The 26,658-nt window shown below is 45.0% G+C and overlaps 1 protein-coding gene across 2 annotated transcripts in view; it reads right to left on the bottom strand.

Moving 5' to 3' along the window:
- Window positions 1–15,970: 15,970 nt before the first annotated feature.
- LOC139537415 (nuclear receptor-interacting protein 1-like) overlaps window positions 15,971–26,658 on the bottom strand; it is a 60,349-nt gene continuing 49,661 nt past the window's right edge. For both annotated transcript variants that reach the window (XM_071338666.1, XM_071338667.1), the window contains one exon: window positions 15,971–22,715. In XM_071338666.1, coding sequence (XP_071194767.1) covers window positions 18,400–22,257 — 3,858 coding nt within the window. In that variant the 5' untranslated portion in view covers window positions 22,258–22,715 and the 3' untranslated portion in view covers window positions 15,971–18,399. The remainder of the gene's footprint in view (window positions 22,716–26,658) is intronic.

The following is a 26,658-nucleotide window of genomic DNA, read 5'->3' as shown; positions in this document are numbered from 1 at the left end:
GCCCACCTCGGGTACTAGAAAGATCAGGTCTCGTCAGTAGAGGGCACCACTTAAAACCTTCTCCTGTTACAACACACAGAAAACATGACATTAGATAAACAATTCCAAACCAATTCCAACCCCCCTCCACTGCTATGTTGTTGATAATTTAATGTATCTAGGACAGTGTGTTATTGGGTCTCGCATTGGCTCAACATCATAGAGTGTGGCATTGGTGGAATAAAGGCTCTTTAACATGTGCTATAGTCCCACTTCTGTCATAATTGTTCCTGTCAGATAGAATACATTATACTTTCAGCTCGGTCAATTGTTCCTCATAAATCAAGGCTTCTTACCTCAGAGAACTGGATCATGTTTCAAATGTTCCAGAACAGACTTGCTGGAATAGTCAAGTTCAGACTTGCTGAATGTACAAAATATTATGAACACCTGCTCTTTCCGTGACAGACTGACCAGGTGAATCCAGGTGAAAGCTATGATCCCTTATATTATCAGGAAGGTGTTCTTAATGTTTTGTACACTCAGTGTAAAGTTTCCCACCCTCCTGTAAGTCCATACGATTTGACATGAATTATCAGAGTCCTGACAAGATGGCTCAAGAGACAAAATATTATATTACATGATCAGGGAATATACAGGATTATATTATTTTTGTGATCTGCATGGAAAACTCTTTTACAATTGAATTAGAAATCATAGAACAAATATTGTTTTATTTGGGTCATTTATTTTGGTCCTAATCTTCACAAAAATATATGTTTTACAATGTTGTAAGTGAAGGCAAATCAAACCATACCCCCATAAACAAAAGTTTAAAAAGGTTGTCCAGCAGATGGCGATAGAGTATCTGATTTCACACTGCGGGTTGCGTAACGATATTTTGACATACCACCAAAGATAAATGAGGAAAAGGAAATGGTTAATGAAAATGATGCCACTTTGTAAATCAATTAGCATTATAAAACACGTAGTCTTGTTTCCAATTTTGAGCACCACTAAATCAATATTTGATATTTTTAGGTGCGGCATGCCGGATGCTACTGAAATATTGGCTGACCACCAGAGTGTGAAGGTTACTTAGAGCACTCTGAAGGCCTCCCTGAGAACAGCCTTTTTGTCAGGATACAGACACATGGCACAGTTTGACCTACAGACATGCATGCAGGAAGGAGGCAGAGACATCAGTCAGTCAGGGTATCTGGGAACTGATTAGGTCACCAATCAGTGATTAATTAATCTGTGAGTCAATCAGTGAATAAATGGTAAATAGATAAGGCCTTTCCCTTAACATACTATTAGCTGAAAGGAGATGGAGAGGAGGGAGTGTCACTGGATATGTGTTGTGTGTGATCTGCTTCAGTAAGACACTCAAATAGATCCCCAGCAGAAAGCAAGCCTGAGGGTGCAGAACGAAGGAACAGCTTTACACCAGGACATCCAGGGGACCATTCTGTATGCCCGTCTCATCCAGTTTCGGCATCTAGCCCTGCAAAATGTACATGACTGTCAGAGTTGCTTTTGTAATAACATATTAGATAGGAAATTGTGGGGGAACATTGTAAATGTCTTGTGTGACTGTAGGCCTACCAGTTCTGCTGTCCTGTCAGTACCGAGGGTATGGCCAGTCTGGCTCACTAGCTAAATGAGGATGAAGCGGTATCTGTCAGAGCCACTGTCCAGATCCAGCACATTACAGCCTTGTAGCTTCTCAGGAACCACCAGCCCACAACCAGAGTACCTACAGAACAGCATAGTAGCACCCATGATGGTAGACACTGATGCATTGATGGAAATAACCAATCAACCAATAGATCAATCCTGACTTCTACTGACACTGAGTGCAGTTTGGAATTGAATGGTAATGCATTTACAAAAAGTGTATTAGGGGCTCAGGTATTTTGATTGTTATTGTTATCATTACTGTTCAATTACTCAGTTACAACATCAGTTATGAAAATTAATTGCCAAATAGGATCAGGCATTAGGAACTGACAGTATTGAGTTGCAGTGTATAGACAATAGAGAGATACATTTTGGTGGTGAACTTGTCGAAGTGCATCAAAAGTGCTCTGGGGTATTGGGGTGGATGGTGACATGCATAATGCACTGGTCTTTAGACAACCACAGATCTCGGGTCGAGAGCCGTAGTATCGCTACAGTGAGGAGGATATTACCATAGTATTACAAATTAATCTTAATAATGTCTAACTCAGTCACTGATTTAACAGCAGATACAGTGCCTTGCAAAAGTTTTCATCCCCCTTGGTGTTTTTCCTATTTTGTTGCATTACAACCTGTAATTTAAATATTTTTATTTGTATTTCATGTAATGGACATACACAAAATAGTCCAAATTGGTGAAGTGAAATGAAAAAAATTACTTGTTTCAAAAAATAAAAATAAAAAAACAACGGAAAAGTGATATGTGCATGTGTACTCACCCCCTTTACTATGAAGCCCCTAAATAAGATCTGGTGCAACCAATTACCTTCAGAAGTCACATAATTAGTTAAATAAAGTCCACCTGTGTGCAATATGTGTCACATGATCTGTCACATGATCTCAGTATATATACACCTGTTCTGAAAGGCCCCAGAGTCTGCAACACCACTAAGCAAGGGGCACCACCAAGCAAGCGGCACCATGAAGACCAAGGAGCTCTCCAAACAGGACAGGGACAAAGTTGTGGAGAAGTACAGATCAGGGTTGAGTTATAAAAAAATATCAGAAACTTTGAACATCCCACAGAGCACCATTAAATCCATTATTAAAAAATGGAAAGAATATGGCACCACAACAAACCTGCCAAGAGAGGGCCGCCCACCAAAACTCACGGACCAGGCAAGTAAGGCATTAATCAGAGAGGCAACAAAGAGACCAAAGAAAACCCTGAAGGAGCTGCAAAGCTCCACAGCGGAGATTGGAGTATCTGTCCATAGCACCAATTTAAGTCGTACGCTCCACAGAGCTGGGCTTTACGGAAGAGTGGCCAGAAAAAAGCCATTGCTTAAAGAAAAAAATAAGCAAACACGTTTGGTGTTCGCCAAAAGGCATGTGGGAGACTCCCCAAACATATGGAAGAAGGTGCTCTGGTCAGATGAGACTAAAATTGAGCTTTTTGGCCATCAAGGAAAACGCTATGTCTGGCGCAAACCCAACATCACCCCAAGAACATCATCCGCACAGTGAAGCATGGTGGTGGCAACATCATGCTGTGGGGATGTTTTTCATCGGCAGGGACTGGGTAACTGGTCAGAATTGAAGGAATGATGGATGGCGCTAAATACAGGGAAATTCTTGAGGGAAACCTGTTTCAGTCTTCCAGAGATTTGAGCCTGGGACGAAGGTTCACCTTCCAGCAGGACAATGACCCTAAGCATACTGCTAAAGCAACACTCGAGTGGTTTAAGGGGAAACATTTACATGTCTTGGAATGGCCTAGTCAAAGCCCAGACCTCAATCCAATTGAGAATCTGTGGTATGACTTAAGATTGCTGTACACCAGCGGAACCCATCCAACTTGAAGGAGCTGGAGCAGTTTTGCCTTGAAGAATGGGCACAAATCCCAGTGGCTGGATGTGCCAAGCTTATAGAGACATACTCCAAGAGACTTGCAGCTGTAATAGCTGCAAAAGGTGGCTCCACACAGTATTGACTTAGGGGGGTGAGTAGTTATGCACGCTCAAGTTTTCTGTTTTGTTGTCTTATTTCTTGTTTGTTTCACAAGAAAAAATATTTTGCATCGTAAAAGTAGTAGGCATGTTGTGTAAATCAAATGATAACCCCCCCCCCAAAAAAAAAATTCATTCCAGGTTGTAAGGCAACAAAATAGGAAAAATGCCAAGGGGGTGAATATTTTTCCAAGCCACAGTACAGTGGCAAATATCAATTAAATTACTGTATTATAAAACAAATGGTATACCTGACCAAGTTCATGGTATTCCAAAGATTCCATGTTGTAGGCTATGGCTAGCTGGTTTACTTCAACTGTCGCAAAAACATCTTGCAAGTCAGCCTCAGTCTGACAGTCTGCTACTACTGTGTAACAGAGATACTAAACTGCACACCTCCTTTCATTTATGTTATTCCCTGCACATTTTTATTGACATAACAGTGAATTTTTCATCAAAATATAGGCTCCCGAGTGGCGCTGCGGTCTAAGGCACTGCATCTCAGTGGTAGAGGCTTCACTACAGACCCTGGTTTGATCCCAGGCTGTATCACAACCGGCCATGATCGAGTGTCCCAAAGGGCGGCACACAATTGGCCCAGCGTCGTCTGGGTTAGGGGAGGGTTTGGCCGGGGTAGGCCGTCATTGTACAATAAGGAATTGGTCTTACCTGACTTGCCTAGTTAAATAAAGGTTAAATAAAAATATAACGGGGAGTAGGACTGACAAAAATGACAGAGCTTAGCTGGCAAGAAAGATCTCTTCAGAGTTGACATTCCCCTTACCCTCTCCACATTTATTGAGATCTGACAGCAAGGTGGGTATTGATTTTATGACAACAGAATGAATTAACTAGTTAAAGCTATCTGGGTTTGGTAAAGGACACAGCTGAGGTTTATGTCCTGTAAAATCCTACAAAACTTGCAACTACCAGATTTAGACTGTTTGTTGAAACCTTCACTTACTCTCACTCAAGGCAACAAACTACAGTTTATGTTTTTCATGAATGATATCCTATGTTGGTATTTTTCTGTGTTATTTATATTTTTACTTTCAGGCACTTTTCTATGAAATGAACGGAACATTGTTTTCTGAATATTATGTTAGTCTTGAAGTATTGCTCGCCTGAGGTAGAGTACCTCCTGATAAGCTTCCGACCACACTATCTACCAAGAGAGTTTTCATCTATATTTCTCGTAGCCGTCTATTTACCACCACAAACCGAAACATGGCACTAAGACCGCACTCAACGAGCTGTATAAGGGCATGAGCAAACAAGAAAATGCTCATCCAGAAGCGGCGCTCTTAGTGGCCGGGGACTTTAATAAAGTCAAACTCAAATCTGTTTTACCAGAGGAAAACAACCTCTAGACCACCTTTACCGCATACAAAGCTCTCCCTCGCCCTCCATTTGGAAAATCTGACCATAATTCCATCTTCCTGATTCCTGCTTACAAGCAAAATCTAAAGCAGGAAGTACCAGTGACTCGCTCAAATACGGAAGTGGTCAGATGACGCGGATGGTACGCTACAGGACTGTTTTGTTCATCAGACTGGAATATGTTCCAGGATTCATCCAATGGCATTGAGGAGTACACCACCTCAGTCAAAGGCTTCATCAATAAGTGCATTGACGACGTTGTCCCCACAGTGACCGTACATACACATCCCAACCAGAAGCCATGGATTACAGCAACCGAGCTAAAGGCTAGAGCTGCCACCTTCAAGGAGTGGGACACTCATCCAGACGCTTATTAGAAATCTCGCTATGCCCTCAGACGATTCATCAAACAGGCAAAGCGTCAATACAGGACTAAGATTGAATCCTACTACACCGGCTCTGATGCTCATCGGATGTGGCAGGGCTTGAAAACTATTAGGGCCTACAAAGGGAAACCCAGCCGCGAGCTGCCCAGTGATGCAAGTCTACCAGTTGAGCTAAATGCCTTTTACCTTCGCTTCGAGGCAAGCAACACTGAAGCATGCATGAGAGCGCCAGCTGTTCCGGATGACTGTGTGATCACGCTCTCTGTAGCCGATGTGAGCTAGACCTTTAATTTAACAGGTCAACATTCACAAGGCCCCTGGCAAGTGTCTTCACTGACATTTTCAACCTCTCCCTGACCCAGTCTGGAATCCCTACATGTTTCAAGCAGACCACGATAGTCCCTGTGCCCAAGAAAGCGAATGTAACCTGCCTAGATGACTACCGCTCTGTAGCCATGAAGTGCTTTGAAAGGCTGGTTATAGATCACTTCAAAACCATCATCCCGGAAATCCTAGACCCACTCCAATTCGCATACCGCCCCAACAGATCCACAGCTGACACAATCTAAATCGCACTCCACACTGCCCTTTCCCACCTGGACAAAAGGAACACCAATGTGAGAATGCTGTTCATTGACTACAGCTCAGCGTTCAACACCATAGTGCCCACAAAGCTCATCACTAAGCTAAGGACCCTGGGACTAAACGCTTCCCTCTGCAACTGGATCCTGGACTTCCTGATGGGCCGCCCAGGTGGTAAGGGTAGGCAACAATACATCTGCCATGCTGATTCTCAATACGAGGGCCCCTCAGGGGTGCATGCTTAGTCCTCTCATGTACTCCCTGTTCACCCACGACTCCGTGGCCAAGCAACACCATCATTAAGTTTGCTGACTACACAACAGTGGTAGGCCTGATCACCGACAACGATGAGACAGCCTATAGGGAGGAGGTCAGAGACCTGGCATTGTGGTGCCAGGACAACAACTTCTCCCTCAACGTGAACAAGACAAAGGAGATGATCATGGACTACAGGAAAGGAGGTCCGAACACGCCCACATTCACATCGATGAGGCTGTAGTGGAGCAGGTCGAGAGTTTCAAGTTCCTTGGTGTCCACATCACCAACAAACTATCATGGTCTAAGCACACCAAGAAAGTCGTGAAGAGGGCACGACAATGACTTTTCCCCATCGGGAGACTGAAATTATTTGGCATGGGTCCCCAGATCTTCAAAACGTTCTACAGCTGCACCATCAAGAGCATCCTGACCGGTTGCATCACCGCCTGGTATGGCAACTGCTCGGGATCTGACCGTAAGGCGCTACAGAGGATAGTGCGTACAGCCCAGTACATCACTGGTGCCAAGCTTCCTGCCATCCAGGACCTACAGTGGCAAGAAAAATAATGTGAATCCTTTGGAATTACTAGGATTTCTGCATAAATTGGTCATAAAATGTGATCTGATCTTCATCTTAGTCACAACAGTAGACAAACACAGTGTGCTTAAACTAATAACACACCAATTATTGTTTTTTTGAATACATAATTTAAACATTCACAGTGTAGGTTGGAAAAAATATGTGAACCCCTAGGCTCATGACTTTTCCCAAATCTAATTGGAGTCAGGAGGCAGCTAACCTGGAGTCCAATCAATGAGATGAGATTGGAGATGTTGGTTAGAACAAACCTGCCCTATAAAAAACACTCACAAAATTTGAGTTTGCTATTCACAAGAAGCATTGCCTGATGTGAACCACGCCTCGAACAAAAGAGATCTCAGAAGATCAACATAAAGCTGGAAATTGTTTCAAAAGTATCTCTAAAAGCCTTGATGTTCATCAGTCCACGGTAAGACAAATTGTCTATAAATGGAGAAAGTTCAGCACTGTTGCTACTCTCCCTAGGAGTGGCTACTCTCCCTAGGAGTGGCAAAGATGACTGCAAGAGCACAGTGCAGAATGTTCAATGAGGTTAAGTAGAATCCTAGAGTGTCAGCTAAAGACTTACAGAAATCTCTGGAACATGCTAATATCTCTGTTTGTCACGTTCCTGACCTTATTTCCTTTGTTTAGTCTTTGTTTAGTTGGTCAGGACGTGAGCTGGGTGGGTGTAGTCTATGTTATGTGTCTCATTGGTTTAGGTGTGTCTGATTTGCCTGATATGGTTCTCAATCAGAGGCAGGTGTTTTACGTTGTCTCTGATTGGGAACCATATTTAGGTAGGCTGTGTTCACTGTTTGTTTGTGGGTGATTGTTCCTGTTCCTGCGTTCATGTTTTATATGTTCTCAAGTTCAGGACTGTAGCGTCGTTGGTTTCTTTCTGTTTATTGTTTTTGTTTGTGTTTAAAACTATTCAAATAAATATGGATACATACAACGCTGCGTTTTGGTCCGATCCTTGCTCCTCCTCAGACGAGGAGGATTACGACGTTCGTTACACTGTTGACGAGTCTACGATGCGTAAAACACTAAACAAGAATGGGGTTCATGGGAGGACACCGCGGAAGAAGCCACTGCTGTCTAAAAAAAATATTGCTGCACGTCTGAAGTTCACAAAAGAGCACCTGGATGTGCACCAGCGCTTCTGGCAAAATATTCTGCGGACAGATTAAACTAAAGTTGAGTTGTTTGGAAGGAACACACAACACTATGTGTGGAGAAGAAAAAGGCACAGCACCCCAACATCAAAACCTCATCCCAACTATAAAGTATGGTGGAGGGAGCATCATGGTTTGGGGCTGCTTTGCTGCCTCAGAGCCTGGACAGCTTGCTATGGAAAAATGAAGTTTATCAAGACATTTTGCAGGAGAATGTAAGGCTATCTGTCCGCCAATTGAAGCTTAACAGAAGTTGGGTGATGCACCAGGACAGCGACCCAAAACACAGAGGTAAATCAACAACAGAATGGCCTCAACAGAAGAAAATACCCCTTCTGGAGTGGCCCAGTCAGAATTCTGACCTTAACCCAATTTAAAATGCTGTGGCATGACCTCGAGAGCGGTTCACACCAGACACCCCAAGAATATTGTTGAACTGAAACAGCTTTGTAAAGATGAATGGTCCAAAATATCATCCTGACCGTTGTGCAGGTCTGATCTGCAACTACAGAAAACGTTTGGTTGAGTTTATCGCTGCCAAAGGATGGTCAACCAGTTATTAAATACAAGGGCTCACATACTTTTTCCACCCTACACTGTGAATGTTTACACGGTGTGTTCAATAAAGACATGAAAACGTATAATTGTTTGCGTGTTATTAGTTTAAGCAGACTATGTTTGTCTATTGTTGTGACTTAGATGAAGATCAGATCAAATTGTAAGACCAGTTTATGCAGAAATCCAGGTAATTCCAAAGGGTTCACATACTTTTTCTTGCCACTGTATATACTAGGCAGTGTCAGAGCAAGCCCCCAAAAATTGTCAAAGACACCAGTCACCCAAGTCATAGAATTTTCTCTCTGCTACCGCATGGCAAGCGATACCGGAGTGCCAAGGCTGGGTCAAAAAGGCTCCTTAACAGCTTTTACCCCCAATCCATAAGACTGCTGAACAATTAATCAAATGGCCACCTGGACTACCTGCATTGACCCCCCCCCCCCCCCCCTTGTTTTTACACTGCTGCTACTCACTGTTTATTATCAATGCATAGTCACTTTACACCTCGTACATGTACAAATTACCTTGACTAACCTGTACCCCTGCACATTAATTCGGTACTGATACCCCGTGTATACAGCCTCATTATTGTAATTTTATTGTTACTTTTTAAAAATGTTTTTTTTTTAAACTTTAGTTTATTTAGTAAATATTTTCTTAACTCTATTTTCTTAAAACTGTATTGTTGGTTAAGGGCTTGTAAGTAAGCATTTCACGGTAAGGTCTACTTCTGCGCATGTGACAAATAAAATGTGATTTGATTTGAATCACGTATAGCAGTGTGTTCTCCTATCCTCCAATGTTCCACACAGTTGTCGCTGACTCCACATCTTTACAGTTCAACAATAACCTATAAATATGCGAGCTATGTATGGTGGAGATTAATCAAGATCCCCTCTGAATACCAGATGCATTAAATAAAGTTGAGGCTCTGTCCCTCCCCTCAACCCTAACAACAGAGTTACATTTTGCATGTTTCCCCTAAATGGCAATTGGACTCCACCTGCACAAAATTCACATCTCAATCTGGTCTCAGCAAGACCGGCTGACACTGAACCGCCCTTTCTCATTCGACTGGGGTTTTTGATACATTTTTATTTGTGAAGTTCATGAGCCCATAGATCGGCACAGTGTTGTCATATGTGGTTGAACTACACAGCCAGTCACAAGAAAACCGTCTCCTTGAAAATGCTTAGAGAATGCTTTAAGAATTGGAGGTTACATAGGTCAAATCAATGTAATCTTACTTTTTTACAAGTGTTTCATTAGAATAATGGGGACACATAGCCACAATCAAGCACTGTGCAGTTTCCATTCTGGACAATTTTGAACTTTACAATTTGGTTAAGATAATTGTGGATTACCTAGCATAAACAATCTTTAGATGTTATTGAGTGCTTTTTCTAGGAATATACTCACACCGGAGAGCATAAATAGCAGTAAAGGGTTTGGTTGAGGAAATAATTCGATTTGAGTACTTTCCTGTGAGGAAGACATTAACAGACAGTAGAGTGACACCACTAGCTCTCCCCATCCAGTTTGTAAAACATTTACCCTTGTGCTTGTCTGACACTGCAGATGTCAGACATACTATTCAATGTCAGCCAAGATCCCTCAAACGGACAGGCAGGCAGGCTGCTACACTGAGGCTTTGACTGCTCTTAGGGATCATTCATATTTCACTCCCTCAGTTTACATGTATTCATTTGACCATCAATATGCAGGCTATACAAAATGTGTTATTTTTAACCTCATCAATAATGAACCAAATGTTAACTCTGTGTGTCTTTGAGACTGGTTTCATTGACACAGTAAACAGACTGTCTTAGTAAACAGAGTATTTATCCAGTAGTACTAATAGACCATTAGATGTTCAGTCGGCTCCACTATCACAATAATCACGGAACTCATCTTAAAACTCCACTCCACACATCAGGATAATTACTCATTTATGACATTAAGTAATTACCCAAACGTTTATGCGCCCCCACAGAGAGGCCTGGGGAGCAGAGAAGGTCAAAGGGTCAAAAGGCTATCAGGTGTGATTAAAAGAAAGAACTGAAATCATGCTGCCAGTTGTCATATTTACAGAGGCCCTTTGAAAAACGGGGTCATAAAGCCGATGGGGGGCCGGCTCACAGCTGCAGGGCAACACATGATCCTCGGCTGCCGAGAAACAGAGGGCTGTCAGGCCGAGGGGAGGTTCAGAGGTCATGACCTTTAGCGTTTAAGGCTCCAGACTTCACAAGAGGTACATCTTCAAAAGCCAAGGCCCCATTGGGGAAACTGGTTAGCGATGGAAAATGAACAGGATTTTCCTCGCTCAGTTGTTTGATTCTACTTTTTGTATTATTATTTATGTTGGTTCACTTCAAGTTTTACTTTCCAATTACATCCATTCATTGAAGTATTAAAACCATATAATTTAAAAGAGATTATCTATTATATCAAATTAAATACTTTTTATTTATTATACAAGAGACAAAATTCACAAATAGCAGAGTAATGTCTTAAGCGTAAAACTAATAATTACTCAATAATACATGCTTTCTGGGAATGCTATAAACTCCGGAAGTTTGCTGTCAGAAGTATTACATTGTAAATGTACTTTTAATCCGCCTGTCTGCATATTTCAAGACATGACATATGGGGGTGTAGTGAGATACCCGATGGGTTGGATAATTCTCTTATCACTCATCTTGAAAAAAAAGTATACTAAAAACATGGAAACCAATCAATCAGCCATCATTAACACAATGGAAAAATCTAAAGATGTATTATTTAAATATTGAAAGTGTGTGGGCTACGGAGAGAAACAAAATGGTGCAGTTTCAGGCCATGTGGCGGAAAGTGATGCGGACGCTGGAGATGGGGGTTGTGTGCTAATGGGTCTGGGCAGCTGTGATGTAGTTGATGTTTGTATGATGTTGTTGTTTGTATGTGTATGTTTTGTATTGTTTATTAAAGAGAAAACGTTAAAATATATATATATATTTTAAGGTATCTTGTTATGTTTACTCTTTTTTTCTTATTTACTTCTAATTGTAAACTTCTCATCAGGAGGAGCACCTGACACCCTTGGTCTAAATGATGTCACATGACACATACAATGTTAATTGCTGTGTGTGTTCACATAACATGGGAGGTCAAACCATGTGCTCAAAGTTCAAACACTAGTAGAGCTGCAAAGCTAACAGTAATTTACCAAAGTTACAGGAATCTTCTGTAATTTTGGTAATAAAACAGGTAATCTATGGCCGGGGTTCCCAAACCTTTTGGCTTCGTGACCCACCAATTGAGGTGTCTTTTATGTCGCAACCCACCATAAGGGTTGAGCGGTGAAAAAACAGAGCTCTGTTACCCGACCCGAGCCCAACGGGCCAGACACTATACATCGGGTTAGGGCCGGGTAAAATAAAGAATAATGAGTGTACGGCAGGGCTCGGGTATCACTAAATTGATCAATAACATTTTGAAGCTGAGCCAGTTGCTTGTGCTCTTCTGCACAGTACAGTCATATCTGACTAAGATCACAACATGGTGTCAGAAGTGCTTCATCCTCATCAAATATAAAACAGGAGAGATTATCTCACAGAAAATAATGTTCCTTGAGTTTTGACGGAGATGAGTGAAGAAAAGTAGCTGACAGCTAACTGCTCTCTCCATGTCTCTTCATTGAGCAGAGCAGCTCAAGCGGAGCTGTTTCTATGGATACTCACAGAATCAGAGATGCCATGAGCAGAGCACATGCACAGCGAGCTGCACCCAGGGAGCGAGTGACAGACAGAGAGCAGCTAATGGATTTACTAACGGAGGAAATTATTTCAGGCAATGCCGGGCCTTAAATTTGGCAGACGTAATCGGGCCTGGGTAGGGTAGGGCCTGAACGTTGCCGGCATGGGTGGGACCCAGGCTTAAAATGAATGCCTGTGTAGGGCTCTAAAAAAACATACACAGACCAAATCATATTTATTTTTTTATCTTTGCAGCGTAGCGAAAATGTTGCCGTTTCAAAGCTAATCTCCTGCAATTCCACACGTCCTGCCATGAAGCTGAAAGAACATTTTGCAGTTTTAAAGCCAATTTCCTGAAATTCTATAAATGTCACCATGGATCTGAGAGAAGTTTTTTTAACTAATTTCCCATAATTCTATGCATTTTTGCATGGCTAATGCTGTGTTCTTATGCTAAAACATGATAACAAAATCAATGGGGGCCTGATTGTCTAGCTTTTACTTTGTTGCTTGTAAATTCCCAAAGATTATATGCTATTATTGAAAAATACAGTCCATTGGAAAGTATTCAAACCTCCTGACTTTTTCCACATTTTGTTTATGTTGCAGCCTTATTCTAAAATGCATTAAATCGTTTTCCCCCTCATCAATCTACACACAATATCTCATGACAAAGCAAAAACTGGGTTTTATCAATTTTAGCAAGTTTATAAAAAACAAAAAATGGAAATATCACATTTACATAAGTATTCAGACCCTTTACCCAGTACTTTGAGTCTTCTTGGGTTTGACGCTTCAAGCTTGGCACACATGTATTTGGGGAGTTTCTCCCATTCTTCTCTGCAGATCCTCTCAAGGTCTGTCAGGTTGGATGGGGAGCGTTGCTGCACAGGTATTTTCAGGTCTCTCCAGAGATTGGGTTCAGGTCTGGGCTCTGGCTGGGCCACTCAAGGACATTCAGAGACTTGTCCCGAAGCCACTCCTGCGTTGTCTGTGTGCTTAGGGTCATTGTCCTGTTGGAAGGTGAACCTTCGCCCCAGTGTGAGGTCCTGAGCGCTCTGGAGCAGGTTTTCATCAAGGATCTCTCTGTACTTTGCTCCATTCATCTTTGCCTCGATCCTGACTAGTCTCCCAGTCCCTGCTGGTGAAAAACATCCCCACAGCATGATGCTGCCACCACCATGCTTCACCGTAGGGATGGTGCCAGGCTTCCTCCAGATGTGACACTTGGCATTCAGGCCAAAGAGTTCAATCTTGGTTTCATCAGACCAGAGAATCTTGTTTCTCTTGGTCTGAGAGTCTTCAGGTGCCTTTTGACAAACTCCAAGCAGGCTGTCATGTGCTTTTTACTGAGGAATGGCTTCCGTCTGGCCACTCTACCATAAAGGCCTGATTGGTAGAGTGCTGCAGAGATGGTTGTCCTTCTGGAAGGTTCTCCCATCTCCACAGAGGAACTCTAGAGCTCTGTCAGAGAGACCATCGGGTTCTTGGTCAACTCCCTGACCAAAGCCATTTCCCCCGATTGCTCGGTTTGGCTGGGCGGCCAGCCAGCCGCCCAGTGGTTCCAAACTTCCTCCATTTAAGAATGATGGAGCCACTGAGTTCTTGGGGACCTCCAATGCATCAGACATTTTTTGGTACCCTTCCCCAGATCTGTGCCTCGACACAATCCTGTCTCAGAGCTCTACGGACAATTCCTTCAACATCATGGCTTGATTTTTGCTCTGACATGCACTGTCAACTGTAGGACCTTATGTAGACAGGTGTGTGCTTTTACAAATCATGTCCAATCAAATGAATTTACCACAGGTGGACTAATTAATGAAAAAAGCATCTAATCAACAATTGCATTATTTTCAGTTAACTCTGCAACTCTTCAACAATTGACTTTTTTTTTGTCCCCAAAATATTTACAGCATAGACATAGTAAAATAAATAAAAGTAAAAGAGCATATTTCATGCTGAAACCCTTCAATTAAAGACAAGTGGTATTCACTAAGTTGATGGTTTATGTTTAGGATAATGTTTTACAGCTTCGTCATTCAATTTTTTTTTTAATCATCTTATTTGATTATTTTATATATTTCACGTGATAAGAACACACTGAGGGCGAGAGATAAAAACAGACACCTGTGATAATTTGAAGTACCCAAAGGGGACACTAGACGTCTTGTGAAAGATTAACATAAAATCCTTGAAAGTTACAAAAATTCTCGTAGTTTACTGGTAGACTTCGAAAGTTTCCAGTAATATACCCTCCCTTTGCAACCCTAAACACTAGCATGAGCGGGGTGACTGAACATCTGTGGGGAGATTCATCAGAACAATCACCATGACAACTAAAGACACATGTTGGTCCTGCATGGTCCCCATGTGAGTAAACAAAACCATTTGATAAATCAAAATAATACAGAAAATAAAAACAACAGTTTTAATGAGCATCATCCCAATAAAAGCATCATCCCAACAAAAACCATTTGTGAACTTTTGTACAGATGAAGTACCCTCTTGTAGTGGGAAGCTGTGCAGATCCTTGACAAAGTTTAGAATTTCATGTGAACAATGCTCTGGACCGAGTTTTGACCAAATATACACTACTGAAACAACCAATGCCTGGAACTTGTTTTTGAGGCTTCTGACTAGCCTATGAGAAATGCCAAGTTGTTTGACTCAATTTGAATCACTGGTGACCTGCTGTGCTGCATGCATCCTTCTGGCCCCATGTCGAGGTCAGGGAATCAAAGGGTGAAGCACAGACAAACAGCTGATTGTCAAGTTTTACACCTTGACCTCGGTTTAAACTTGTGCCTCCTTTATGCTCACTGCTGTTTTGGCAGTGGGATGACATTGAGGGGTTATTGGCCATTCAGGGCTTGATAAGGATCTTGGGAAGTAGAAGTTCACCCAGGGGAAAGGCTACTGAAAGTTTAAAGAGAGTGCAGCCAGTCATGGGAGGATTAAATAAAGGGAAAGCTAGTCAGGCTTGGACTGCTGCGGAACCGAGCAGGATTTCAAAAGTGCACTGTCTGCAGACGGACAAAAACCCGACTGTTCACCCACTGGACTTCAACGTTCAGAAAGTTTGGGTTGAACTTCCTTTCACCTTTAAAAAGCCCCTCTCCTCTTTCTCTTCCTCTCTAAGTACAGGCTGTTTTCTGTCCCTGAGCAGAGCTGTTGCTTCATGAAAGGGATCATCAGGATGTCTGAAAACAGGACTTCAGGTGTTTTATGGCGATAATATAATGTGATCTATTTTAGTCTGAGGGAGAGATGTGATGTGGATTCAGCTTCAAAGGGTATACCATGGTGCATGCATCCAGGGCACATCTACTGACCTCCACTCCTGTCCTCCTTCCTTTTAATGCCTTTCCTGCCTTTGTTAAGATCTGGCAGAGAAGTGGCCAACAGAGAACTCAGAATCAAAGTTATCTGAACTAGATGACGTCCTCAGGGCTTAGAATGCACCATGAATGAGGAAGCTGAACAGGAACTGACTCACACTGACAATATGTGTACGGGAATATAGACCAATTTAGGGAATAAACAATGAAATCAATCATATCAAATACCGTAGTATATATAATAAGTTATTATAGTTAGGTAAGGTGAATATCGTAAATGAAACAGGAGCATAACTCAGTCAAGCATTTTAGTACTTTATTTTGGAGATATCAGTGCAAATGAACACCCAAAAAAATGCAAACATAAAAAATGAAATAATGTTTCAGGTTGTCACATGGAAAAATGAAACAAAAACTTTCTTTTGCTACAAATGTATGTTTCAGATGCACAATGCCAGTAGGTCTATGATTGTACTTCATACCTCCGCTCTGTCATCAACCAGTAACAGAAAATAAAATCACAAAAATATTCAATGCACGTTTATTTTCACACGTTTTCTCCACTTGCTCAACAGTCTGTGGTTATTTAGGGACTGTTCATGTTCTAAATGACCGTCTCTCTCTCTGTGATAAAAATACCTATTTTAAGACTTGACATTTTACCCCATCACCAGTAGGGATACACAGGTAGTTCCCATGCGTCTGCATGCAACAGGCAGCAGTGAGGAGAGTCAGACAGTATTACACAACACAGCGCAGGATAGATTATCATTTTACCACATAGAGACACATGCAAAGAACAAACCAACCAAAAAATGGGCATAGCATCCTCTGTCATTTGTATGTATGTACACTATTACGCATAGAATTCATATTTACATTTTTCCGGGCATTAAAAACTAGGGTCATATATTTTTCTTCACCAATACAAAATAGTTATCTTTCATAATGAAAGTACTATTTACACAAATATATTTAACCATTGTGAAAATCTATTAATAATAGAAGAAACGTACTGAATATGTACTTCATATGTGTATGTATTAAAAAAGATCACATGTAAGACTAAATGGATGACAGCAGTGTGGGAAACTGAAACCAGAAACTGATCAAATACAGTACAATCCAAATAACGAGCTAGAGATCAGATAAGCCCTCAAAACACCAACAATGTCTCAATGATTATTGGGTGACAGGTTCACGTCATATCCAGCTGCTTTAAAATGTACCTGTGGTTTCCTCTTTATTTCCATGCAATTATTTTTACATTTTAATATGAGCTAAGAAACCTCCAAGAAAGTAAAAGGTGTCTATAAAGCACGAGAATCAAGAAACACAAGATAAGCTTTACAAACTGTCAAATTCTCAATGGATAACAACACTGACATTTTTTCATTACATGCCATAAACATATTATTTTTAAGGACACCAACAGCTCAACTTTGACAGTGCAAACTCAGGGGTACAATATCAAATTAGACTGCATTTTTTAAATTTCAGAATATGCATTTATATTTCAAAACCATTCATTTTGAATTCATTGGGAACAAATAGTTATGCAGATGCTGCAGTATTTTAACTGTTGCCCAGAACCTGTATACAACACAGGAGGTTGGTGGCACCTTAATTGGGGAGGACGGGCACGTGGTAATGGCTGGAGAGGAATATGTGGAAAGGCATCAACAACATCAAACACATGGTTTCCATGTGTTTGATCCCATTCCATTTGCGCTGTTCCAGCCATTATTATGAGCCGTCCTCCCCTCAGCAGCCTCCACTGGTATACAACTACTACTGCCACCCACAACTCACTGTCCTACAGGTAGGCTCGTCAAAGGTTTTTTAAATAAATAATAGCTGTATTACCATCTATTAAGACGTCACCCCGCATCTGCACTGTCAAAACGTAGCCCCAACAAGTTCATTACATATCAAAGCAAAATGCAATGCATTGTGACCACATGAGCCCTGTCTGTCAGTCGACATAGTCGACTCACTGATGATCATATAATAAATCAGTCTTGAGGAAAAGGTGCAGGAGCAACCAATACAGAGCCCTCTAACAGAATTGAACTGTAGGTACCTTTAGTAGATTTGATTATGAACATTGTTCACAGGGTCTTCCTTTAAACATGTCTCTATCGTGTATGTTTTAATGTACTGCTGTGCTTGCCCTGGTATGACTATATTTAGGGTTTGACCAAAAATGTATGCTCTCTGTCTATCTGAAAACTTCCTGTTGGGAAAATAAATAAAGATGCAGTGATTTTTGGAGTCATCAATAATAAAGGTAGCTGGAAATGTTCTTGATCAATGTTTTACAGGTGCCAACAAAGAGGACACAGAATAGTGATATGTGTGCAATACAGACACAGATCATTGGAGTAAAACCAGACAACTTCTTTGAAAGGTGCTTTCTTTCATTCATTTAAGAATGTGAAATACATACTGTATGGAAATCACCAGTGGGCATGTTCAAATTTGACAATTACCTAATTTTGGTGCAAGTGATTTGACATTCTGTTGAAGTAGAGCTACATCGTACCACCCATTCCGTAAACCGAGCCATCGATAATTATGATACAGTAATGAAAAGAATGCCTTGAATTCATTTGCTCGGTTCTTTTCATTCAAAATCCTCACTCTTGCATTCCTTGTTGTTATTTCTTCTCATCTAACTACAAATGAATTTGGCAATTTTTTATGTTTTAGTTAATGAAAGTCATTAAAACTACCATTTGTCAGATGAGTCGCTCAGCCTGTCGTTTTTGTGGCTGTGCTTGTTGTTATTGTAGGGAGGGGACAGGGAGGAGTGCTGGGTGGTGGTGGCAGAGCTCACTTTGTGTTCATAGGCATCATGGCCATCATTACCTGGCTCCTCCTTCACCTTCACTCCCCCTGGCCCTGACCCCTGGGTCCCCTCCGCCTGGTCCCTCCCCTCCCTCCTCAGCTGAGCGCTACCCTTTTGCAGCATGTAGTACAGGATGGGGTTGGAGCGGGTGAGCCGGGGGGAGTCTGGGCGCAAGTCACAGCCCTCCTCCTCCTGGTCTCGACCTGCCCACTGCACCGGGCTCTCCGGCTCCCGTTTCACCGGGGTGTGGTACCGTTTGGGCGAGTCCTGACGGGGTGGGGGGGCTGTGTGTCGCCCCCAGGGGGAGCGTTGACTGATGTCCCCTGTCTGGGGGGTGGGCAGGGGTCTGAGGTGGCTGGGTGGCCCTGAGTTGAGGGAGCTATGGGGGTGGTGCCAGGGCAGGGTAGGCAGGTTGAGGAGGTCGTGTTGATTGTAGCCTGACTGATTGAGGTTGAGGACGCTCCCGTTGGCTTTACCATTTGTCTGCAACACAGAGGGGACAGAGGGGCTGGGGACTCCCCGGGGCTGCTGGGACAGCTCCTTCAGACAATTGTCAGACAGGAGCAGTTGTTTGAGCACGTTGAAGCCCCGGCTCTCCCTGGGGAGGAGAGCTTCACTGCTGGGGCTCCTGGCTGGGGCCTCCTCCTCATTAGGGCTCCTGAGGCCCCTGTGGTAATCAGGCTCCTCCTGTATCTGGCTTTGGACCAGGCTGTTGTGGCTGTGGCTGCTTCCAATGTCCACCACGGCCCTATGAAGGCTGCCATTGTTCAGGCTCATAGCCAGCTCTGAGCAGAGCCGTCTCTTTTTAGGGCTGGGCCCCTGTTGGTGGTAGTCTCTCTGCTCCTCCTTCACAGGGACAGGGCTGGGCCAGCGATCTGTGTGTGGCTGTGTAGCGCTGGTGTAGTAGGTAGCGCTCTGCTGTTTTAGGAGCTGGCTGAGGAGGCCATATTTAGCAATGACCTCTGTGGGCCGGGGCTCTTTTTTTAGGTCCTGCTGGGGTTCAGAGAGCGGGCTGTGCCTGTCGTCATACCCTCCTTCTCCTCCTCCTCCCCTTCTCTTTCTGCTCGTCACATCCTGACACACTGTAGAGGACAACAGGCCTAGGACCTCTTCCCCTGGTTCAGTTTTAACCTTGAATTCTGCTGCCGAGGGCCCCTTGGATCTGTCACAGATGACAGAGGTGCCAGGGGGCTTCTCATAGCAGCTCCCCGCTGCCATCTCCACACTGCACCTCCCACCGGACCTGTCTCTGTCTCTGTGGGTGGCTGAGGCCACGGAGGAGGCAGAGGAGGAGCTCGCTCCCAGCAGGAGCTGCAGTACTGTGCGACGCTCCAAAAGGTTCTCGATCTGGGACGAGGTGGGCGACACCTCCCCACGGCGACCGAACGAAGGTGTGCCGCTGCCCGAGGGCCTGTCTGAGAGGGGGATAATTGTTGTGTTCCTCTGGATGGGGGCATTGAGCCTCTCCAGCAGAGCCAGAGGCCTGCCACCACCCACCTCCAGCTCCCGTCTGGGTACTTTGCTGGGAACCATGGGTGGGGAGGGCGAGGCGGTGCCGCACTGGGCCAGGTTCTGTAACAGTTTACTGGCGCTGAACGCCGGCTCATCTGCAGCTTTCTCAGCAGGGAAGGGTTTAGACTTACACAGATCCAGAGGGCTGGACTGGACATGGGGAGAGGGGTAGGGGGATGGGGTGCTGCTGGGGTCTCGGCTGAGAGAGTACAATGGAAGGCCTGATCTGTCCAGAGGGCTCTGTGTCCTTACTTCCTCCCAGGGGGCCAGTGATTTAAGTGGGCCCCGTGACAGACTGGACAGGGTTGCGTCATGCTGCAAATCTGGATCAACCACAATTTTGTTTACCTTGTCGTTATTCCTGCGCTCCAGAAGGAGCTGCATGAGAGTGACCCTGGGGTGGGACTTAAGGTCTGGGCTCATTTCAATCTCCTTCTTAACCTGGGGGACCTTCGGACCGGAGGGATCTGGCTTCCACTTGTTTAGCAGGGACTCAGTGAGTTTGTCTAAGGAGGAGGAAGAGGAGGAAGAGAAAGCAGTGGAGGAAGAGGAGAGAACGGTAGAGGAGGGAGAGAAAGTAGTGGAGGAAGAGAAAACAGTAGGGGCAGAGGAAAAGATAGCAGAAGAAGAGCTGGAGGAGAAAGCAGTAGAAGAGGAAGAGTAGGAAACAGAGGTGGAGGGGGAGGTGGCTTTAGGCCTGGTCTCTGGAGCTCTGGTGCTGGCCCTACTCCTCATAGAGAGGTCAATGGGAGAACAGGTGGAGTAGGAGCTCTCTGCGTCGCTGCAGCTCTCCTCTCTCTTGACCAGGCTCTTCTCCTGGACGGAGCACTCGCTGTCAGAGGTGACTGAGGAGCCGCGGCTAGGGGGCAGGACCCCACAGTCGTCCTCCAGGTGCCCGTTCTTAGTCAGCTGCTTCTGGTTGTTGTGGTTGTTGAGGAGCAGCAGGAGCAGGCTGCTACAGGTCTGGGGGGGCCTGGCGGGGCGTGAGTCAAAGCCACGTTTCTCAGTAGTGGGGGTTTGGGGTTGGGTCTGGGTGTCGGTGTGGGGGGTGAGGGGCAGAGGAAGAGGGGTGGGGCAGGGTGAGCTGTGAGCTGGCAGCAGGGAGGAGGGGCTCCGCTGCCTTGAGCTGGAGTTTAGTGCCAGTCGGGGGAGTGTTGTTGTCGCTGTTCTGTTTTGGGCAGTTAAGGAGCTTAGCGCGTCTGGGGTAACGGTGGTGGTGCTGGTGGGCGGAGCCTCTCCCACACTGGGCGGCCTCTTGTCCTGGGTCTGCTGCGTTGCCATGGCGGCCAGTCTCTCGCTGGCCGAGTGGCCCGAGTGCTGGACCTTGAGTGCATGCTCCCTACTGTACTGCTGCAGGTGGGCCTCACTGGACAGCAGCAGGGCCAACTGACTGCAGGCCACACTGGGCTTGGGCGAGGGGGCGGGGCTGGAGCGGATCTTTACCAGGTTGGCCACAGCCTTGAGCCGTTCTGCACAGGACTGAGCATCAGTGGAAGCAGCAGCAGCGGTAGGGGTAGAAGGAGGGGTGCTGCTCTGTACCGAGCAGGGGGACTCAGAGGGCCTGTCCTGGCTATGGCCGTGGCCTCGCCGGCTGTAAGGCGTGCTACTGTGGTTCTGCATCTTGCTCTTCCTCATCAGGCCCTTAAGGCGGCTGGAGGCCATGCCGTAGCAGGCGAGCCGCTCCTTGTCTGCAGCAGGAGGGGGCTCGGTGGGTGGGGAGCACTCGCTGGGGGGTTTGGTGGACTGCTGCGACATGGCTACATTCTGCAGTCTGGAGCTGAAGGACTGGAGCAGGGAAGCCAGCAGGGTGCTCTCCCCAGCGTGAGGAGAGCCCTCCAAGGCCCCGTTTTGCAGGTCTCCTCCACCCCCCTGGCTGGGCAGCTCCACAGGGGGGGAGCTCAGCCTCTGGGCTCCAGGCTCATTCCAGGCCCCTGAGCGGAGTAGCCGGGCCTTCTTCAGGTTCTGGGAGACCCCATGGTGCAGGGCAGGGCCGTTCCCGGCCTTCTGAACAGTGACGATGGCGGGACCGTGGCTGGGCAGCTGGAAGGGCCGGGCCATCTTGTTGACTTGCTCCACCTGGTTGCCGTGCCCTCGGTCAGCCTCTGATCTCCGGGTTGCCGTGGCCCCAGGCCCAGACGCCACGGGATGCATCAGTAAACCTTCCAGATAAGTTAAAACAGCTGAATCCGTGTGTGTCTCAGGGCCAGGCTCCTCCCCATGAGTCATGTTCAATACTAGGATCCCCTCGTATGGTTCAGCACTGCTACTGGGAATAATAAGGTCCACTAGGTCATCAGGTACTGTACTTTCAGATATTGATAAGAGGTAAGTATGCACAATGGCAGGTTCTAGTCTTTACAGATACTGGAATCCATGGGCTCAATGTAAAGTCATCCCTTATCCACAGTGTAAAAAGTCACTAATACACAGAAACTGTGGCCATGACGGGAGCCATTTGTGGGCTCTCACCCGGCCCTCGCTGCCATTCCTGTGTGCCTGTGAACACCGGATGCTCCCAGAATGCCCTGTATAGGCTTATTCAGTGAGCTGCGAGGAGTGAGTAGTCAGCGAGATTTCACCACCACAGTGATGTTGACGCATTCCGTGGCTGTTTGGGATGTGTGTCTGTCGGCAGGCCTGGGGGAGGTTCTCTCTGTGGCGCCTTTCCGCTCTCAGACGGGGACCTATGGGAGCAGAGAGAGAGAGAGAGAGCGAGATAGAGAGCGAGATAGAGAGAGAGAGAGAGAGGGATAGAGAGAGAGAGAGAGAGGCAGAGAGAGAGGCAGAGAGAGAGAGAGAGAGAGAGAGAGAGAGAGAGAGAGAGAGAGAGAGAGAGAGAGAGAGAGAGAGAGGCAGAGAGAGAGGCAGAGAGAGAGAGAGGCAGAGAGAGAGAGAGAGAGAGAGAGAGAGAGGAGAAACAGCGTGAGCACGGCAGTACTACATCACATTAATTTCAACACCTTGTCCACCATCCCTGTTACTTAGCAACATTTCAGTTTGACTGCACACATTTCTTTTTTCTTTCAACCGAACCGACAACGACAAATGTAGATTAGGGTCTGATTTTATTCAAATGGGAAATTCAAGCCCACCACCTCGAAAACATTCAGGTCTTCAAGCCGTAAACCCCTCGTGGCAATGTGTCTGCGCTGTCGTTCAAGAGTGAAGGGCCTGTGAGAGTTGTGCATCATTTCTTTTGCAGCTTGTCATTTCAGTGGATTATCCCCCTCCCTCCCTACTACCACTCCTCCTGTTCTTGAGCATATCACACTACCACTCCTCCTGCTCTTGAGCATATCACACTACCATGTCTCCGTTCTCACACAGCACCTGGGTACTCAGTGCACACACACACACACACACACACACACACACACACACACACACACACACACACACACACACACACACACACACACACACACACACACACACACACACACACACACACACACACACACACACACACACACACACCAGTGCCACAGAGGGTATAATGACTGAATGCTCTCCCACTGGGTACAGTCCTGGCTGCCCTGGTGCCTATAGAGAGCTCTGGCATTATCACCACCTGCCCAGCTAGATCCCTCTCCTGCCCCAGTTGATCCCTGTCTGGACAATATATAGACCACGCACTTCCATTCTAAGTGTCAGTGATATTTTTTAAAAAGCCCTGAAGGTATTCTAAAAACCAGAACTGCATTGACTTGACATGAGCCTGGTTATTATGTACAACGGCAGCACAGGTTCCCTCAGTACTGACATTGGCCTCCACAGAGAAGAGACAGGATATGGCTCGGTTGATCTGCCAAATGTGTGTGTGTCTGTGTGTATGTGTGTGTGTGTGTGGATCCGGTGCACCTGTCACATTGTGGCTGTGCCATGGTCAGGAGGGCAAGACACTAACACTCAGGCAACTGACCGCCGTTGCCGGTTGCCATGACAGTGGCCCTGAGAGACCAGCGGTATGAACCCTGTCATGCTGGTCTCTGTGGTTACGGGACACGTACCATAGTCAGGGCTCAGCCCATAAAGGTTAATTAATACAGAGATTTTCCAACGCCACCTCACCTCAGCTGCCTGATTGACCCCCAAAGTCTCTCCCTGAAGCGGTCTGCCTGTTCCACCTTTGGCGTGAGTGGACCTACAGGGCCACCGCGACAGGACAGCCCTTCATTATGATGACTGGAGGTCAGTGATGATGCAGTCTAACCTAAAATATGTGGGACAGGACAGAGTAGGGTCGCAACGAATGGACAGATAGGATTTAGCCTTATCCCTTAATTATGGAGGTCAGTGATGATGCAGACTAACATTGGTACAGGACAGTATAACCCATTATAATGACTGGAGGTCAGTGATTATGCAGTCAGTCTAACCTATATAATAATATGTGGAATGAAGCAGCCAGGGCTGACAACCACAATACAGTTGGCTGTCTATAATCTGAGTGAAATCCATCTCCTGGGATGGCCCCACAGGTTGGCACGACCGTAAAGGCCACCAAAGTGGCACCTTTAATGGCACCTTAAAAATGATCAAGGATTAGTTGTGGGATTACAGTTGATCAGATAGCCGAACTGAGAGCCTGCGATGAAATCCTGGGATGGAACAGGAAAAGGAATAAGAAGTGTCATTTCAAGTTGTCTGAGTCAAAGCCTTCTTGATGAGCCATCCAACCCCCAGCCCGTAACTCAAGGTTTAGAAGGACCACATCTGGCCAAGATAAGAAATGACTTAATTGGGGTTGGCCCATCAGCGTAGAATACAGTTCAAGGCCAGATTTAAACTGACCCAAATCTGACAACAACAACAAAAGCCAACCTGGTCACCTCAACCTGGACTGGAGCGACGGACAAGCTGACGTCTGCTGTCATGCTAATCTTAGATGGCAGGATTAGGGCTATTTTCCCGCCGTGCTGGCCGACCCAAGGGCTTAACTCAATTAAAAAAGGAACGTAGTGTTTGGAAGGGGCAGTAAACACGTAAACAAATGTTTACCATCAATATTGTTTAGTCACTTAGCTAGTGACCTGTGTGTGTCATAACATTGGGTTCAAGAACGAGACCATGGAAAAAATGTCCACAAATGTGGAAGTACCTGAAAATGAACTGGAATTTACTCAAAACAGAATCTAGTCTTGGCTGGTGACACTGTATTTTAGGCTTGACTCTGACCTTAGCTTTAAACCATCAAAATATTTTAATCAACTAAAAATATGTAATATAGGGTTATAAGGCCCATAAAGTGGAAAGTATAAAAAATGTAAATCTAAGTGTAGGTAGTGGCCCTGTCCTGTCTGCGGATAGGCAGGGTTAGCTGGGACTTTATGAAGGACAGGGCCCTTGACAGCAGCCATGACAGAGCTGAGGTCAAAAAGCCCTGGAATTTCAGTGGCAGCAGCAAGAGAAAGCGTGTGCTGTAGGGCTGGGCAGTAAACTGTAAAAAACGATATACCGGTATTCATTCATGGACTGGTTTGGATTTTTACTTTACTTTCTATAACGGTGTTTTAATGTTTGATTTGTTACATTAAATAATTCAGTAATTCAGTATCACTAGTAAGATACTGCTAACTTCACTGAGGTATAATAAGAACTAGAGACTGTGTCCAAGATGTTTGACCATTGTTTTCAACATAATTTACTCACGTTCGCATATGCTGATTCATGGACGTCTATATCCGGGTTGCATTCAGTTTACAGGGCCCAACTTCACATGCACACTACCACCCAAAAAACATGCCAGACATTGGATGAATATATCATTTTAATATCTTCGGCTGTGAGTGATGGAAAAAAAATTGGCTTCAGCGACAATTATTTGAATAATTCAATAGATGTTTTGTGCACGAAGGTGATGACTAAAGTGTGTTATTAGGAATTGTCTACTCTGATTTCTGTATGTGGCCATCTATGGAAATTGTCTTTCTGGGGAGGGCGTCAGTTAAAACTGCAGTAACGAAGCAAGACTGTAGGAGCAGTCGAAACCGCGCTTCTATACCGCAGCCCTGGCTCCTTGGCTAACTTGCTAGTGCAAGTCAACAACTTCAGTAGGGCAACCTTGCCAAATAGAGAAGAACTGCAATTGAAGTAAAAAAAAAATGCACAGTCAAAGAGGACAATAATTATTCTGTCAAGGAATTTTTGGGGGGCGAAATAGAGGCAAACTAAGACAAAAGAAAAGTGTGACCAAAAATAACTTCTGGACATCAGGACTGCGATTACTCACCACGGACTGGCAGAATCCTTTGTTTCCTTTCACGAGTCTGACGAGCTTGACGCAAACGATATACTGCTTTCTCGAGAACAGGCCCAGATCCCCGTGATTTGCGTGAAGAGGAGAAAAAGGAGCCGGAGGGTGGGTTGCCTCCGGCCCTTTTTCGTAGGCGATCGAATAAACCCCCACTTCCTTCCATTCTGCTAGCAAACGTGCAATCTTTGGAGAATAAAATCGATGACCTACGCGCATGATTAAACTACGAACATGACATTCAAAACTGTAACATCTTATGCTTCACGGAGTCGTGACTATCAACATACAGCTGGCTGGTTATATGCTGTACCGGCAGGATAGAACAGCAGCGTCTGGTAAGACAAGGGGCAGAGGACTATGTATTTTTGTAA

This window comes from Salvelinus alpinus, chromosome 13 (assembly GCF_045679555.1).
Source record: "Salvelinus alpinus chromosome 13, SLU_Salpinus.1, whole genome shotgun sequence".
Lineage (NCBI taxonomy): Eukaryota > Metazoa > Chordata > Actinopteri > Salmoniformes > Salmonidae > Salvelinus > Salvelinus alpinus.
Note: the sequence above shows the minus strand (reverse complement) of the source record. Positions and strands in the feature narration are given on the sequence as shown.